Source organism: Scylla paramamosain, chromosome 1, assembly GCF_035594125.1.
Source record: "Scylla paramamosain isolate STU-SP2022 chromosome 1, ASM3559412v1, whole genome shotgun sequence".
NCBI lineage: Eukaryota > Metazoa > Arthropoda > Malacostraca > Decapoda > Portunidae > Scylla > Scylla paramamosain.
In genome coordinates this window covers 40,945,193-40,947,692 of record NC_087151.1, presented here as the reverse complement: position 1 = coordinate 40,947,692, position 2,500 = coordinate 40,945,193, and the positions used below count along the sequence as shown (strand labels likewise).

The window sequence follows — 2,500 nt, the reverse complement described above, 5'->3', positions numbered from 1 at the left end:
CAACTGTTTATCTACACAGGTAACTCACGCGCTACCTGTGCATTTGTCAGTCTCAGGTATCTCTCGTTCTGTCCATCCATGCATCTATCTAATAATTGTGTTAGTTTACTTAAATGGGAGTGTTAACTTTGTCCATCTGTTTCTCTACTCCGGTAACTGACTCGCTGGGTGTGTGGGCGTTGCAGGGAGCGGCGGGGAGCGGGCGTGGAGTGGGCGGCAGTACGTGGAGGCGGGTCTGGGCGTGGCGGCCCTGCTCACCTCCGTCACCACCCTGCTGGCCTGTGCCTGCTGCAAGCGCTCCCGTGGCTTCAAGGTAGGTGACAGAGAGAGAGAGAGAGAGAGAGAGAGAGAGAGAGAGAGAGAGAGAGAGAGAGAGAGAGAGAGAGAGAGAGTGTGAGAGTGAGAGTGTATTTGCAAGCCTTTATCACCAACTGACCAATATATTTTTCGTTAGTTTTTCTGTTTATGTATTTATTTATTTATTCATTTACTATTATAGGGTAAAGAAGACGTACATAAAACACATATTATGTATATACAATTAAATGTCTCTTTTTTATGATTATTTCTTTCTTTTTTATTAGTCTGAACTTCAAGATTAAGTCAGTAAGGGACACACACACACACACACACACACACACACACACACACACACACACACACACACACACACACACACACACACACACACACACACACACCACGCATATCACAGTTCATATATTTTTTTATTTTACTTTTTTTTCGCGACAAAAAAAAATTGATAAAAAAAACTAAAACAAATTTACCACTCAGATATTTAATACTGTCTGACTTTTTTTTAATGTTCAGTAATTAAAGTTACATGAACACAATTTTAATTATGTTATGTATACAACTTGCAAAATGAATGAATGAATAAATGAATGAATGAATGAATGGATGATGTATTTTGTAATGTATCGTCAGTTGATTGTTCGTTTATCTATCTATTATTATCTATGTATCTATCAGTATTCTATATATAATCTATCTATCTGTCTGTAATATGTCAGGAAGTCAATAGTGAGATAAAAGATAGTGAAGAGTATAGGGTGTCCTGATGAGAATGATGCTGCCTGAGAGACCTCCATTGTGTGTGTGTGTGTGTGTGTGTGTGTGTGTGTGTGTGTGTGTGTGTGTGTGTGTGTGTGTGTGTGTGTGTCTTTCTTTCCTAATACGGTTCTTTTCTGTCTTTTTTGCATGCAGCGGACAGATTCTGGACATGAGGTGGGTGGTGATTCTCTCTCTCTCTCTCTCTCTCTCTCTCTCTCTCTCTCTCTCTCTCTCTCTCTCTCTCTCTCTCTCTCTCTCTCTCTCTCTCTGAAGTTGACATGCTTTAATAATTTCACACAAAACCACAAATACTTTAGTCTGACTCTTACACACACACACACACACACACACACACACACACACACACACACACACACACACACACACACACACACACACACACACACACACACACACACACACACACACACACACACACACACACACACACACACACACCTTCCTTTCTCATGATCTCATATTTTCTTCTTCTCCTCCTCCTCCTCCTCCTCCTCCTCCTCCTCCTCCTCCTCCTCCTCCTTCTCATCCTCCTCCTCCTCCTCCTCCTCCTCCTCCTCCTCCTCCTCCTGCTTCGTGTGCTGTATTTTTTTTTTTTTTAGTGTGAATAGTGAGAGTATTTTTTGTTGTATTTGTTGTTGTTGTTGTTGTTGTTGTTGTTGGTGTTGTATTTAGTCGTAGTGGTGGTGGTGGTGGTGGTGGTGCTGTATATACTGGTTGTCTTCTTCTTCTTCTTCTTCTTCTTCTTCTTCTTCTTCTTCTTCTTCTTCTTCTTCTTCTTCTTCTTCTTCTTCTTCTTCTTCTTCCCCATTCTTCCCGCTCTTTATTCGTTTCTTTTAATCTCGTTTGTTTTCTTCTCCTTTCTTCCTTTCCTTCCTCCTCCTCCTCCTCCTCCTCCTCCTCCTCCTCCTCCTCCTCCTCCTCGTCATGGCCAGCACCTGCATGCGTGGTGAGCCTCTGCACCTGTGTTCACCTGAGGGAAAGGTAAGGGCAGGTAGTGACGTCAGAGGGTGAGTTAGTGGAGGGGCATTGAAGCGAGGCAGGGAGGGAGGAAAGCGGGAAGGGGGATAGAAAAAGGAGAAGGGGTGACACGTGCAGATGAGACGATGGGGTAATAGAGGGAGGGAAGAGAGGGGTGGGAGAGGGGGAAGAAGAGAGTGAAGGGAAGGAGAGGGGAGTGAAGTAAGAACATGATAAAGCAAGGGATGCTGCAAGAAGCCATCAGGCCTACACGTGGCAGTCCCTGTATAACACATGCCCATTCCCCATTACCTATTCCCACCCATCAACACCCAGTCATGAATTTGGTTAGTCTTCTTTCAGTGCCCCCTGATGGTTTAGAACACTAACAATCAGTCTCTTACACTTTTCTGCCATTTTATTTTGAGAACCAGCTTTTTCCTCTCTC

The 2,500-nt window shown here is 43.6% G+C and overlaps 1 protein-coding gene across 10 annotated transcripts in view; it reads left to right on the top strand.

The window, feature by feature from the left end:
- Positions 1-2,500, top strand: part of LOC135105620 (uncharacterized) — a 118,549-nt gene that overhangs the window by 16,649 nt on the left and 99,400 nt on the right. For 6 of the 10 annotated variants that reach the window (XM_064013956.1, XM_064014015.1, XM_064013982.1 and 3 more), the window contains exons 3-4: positions 186-313; positions 1,228-1,248. In XM_064013956.1, the coding sequence (XP_063870026.1) occupies positions 186-313; positions 1,228-1,248 (149 nt within the window). The remainder of the gene's footprint in view (positions 1-185; positions 314-1,227; positions 1,249-2,500) is intronic. The other 4 variants (XM_064014020.1, XM_064013998.1, XM_064014006.1 and 1 more) reach the window with 1 other exon arrangement.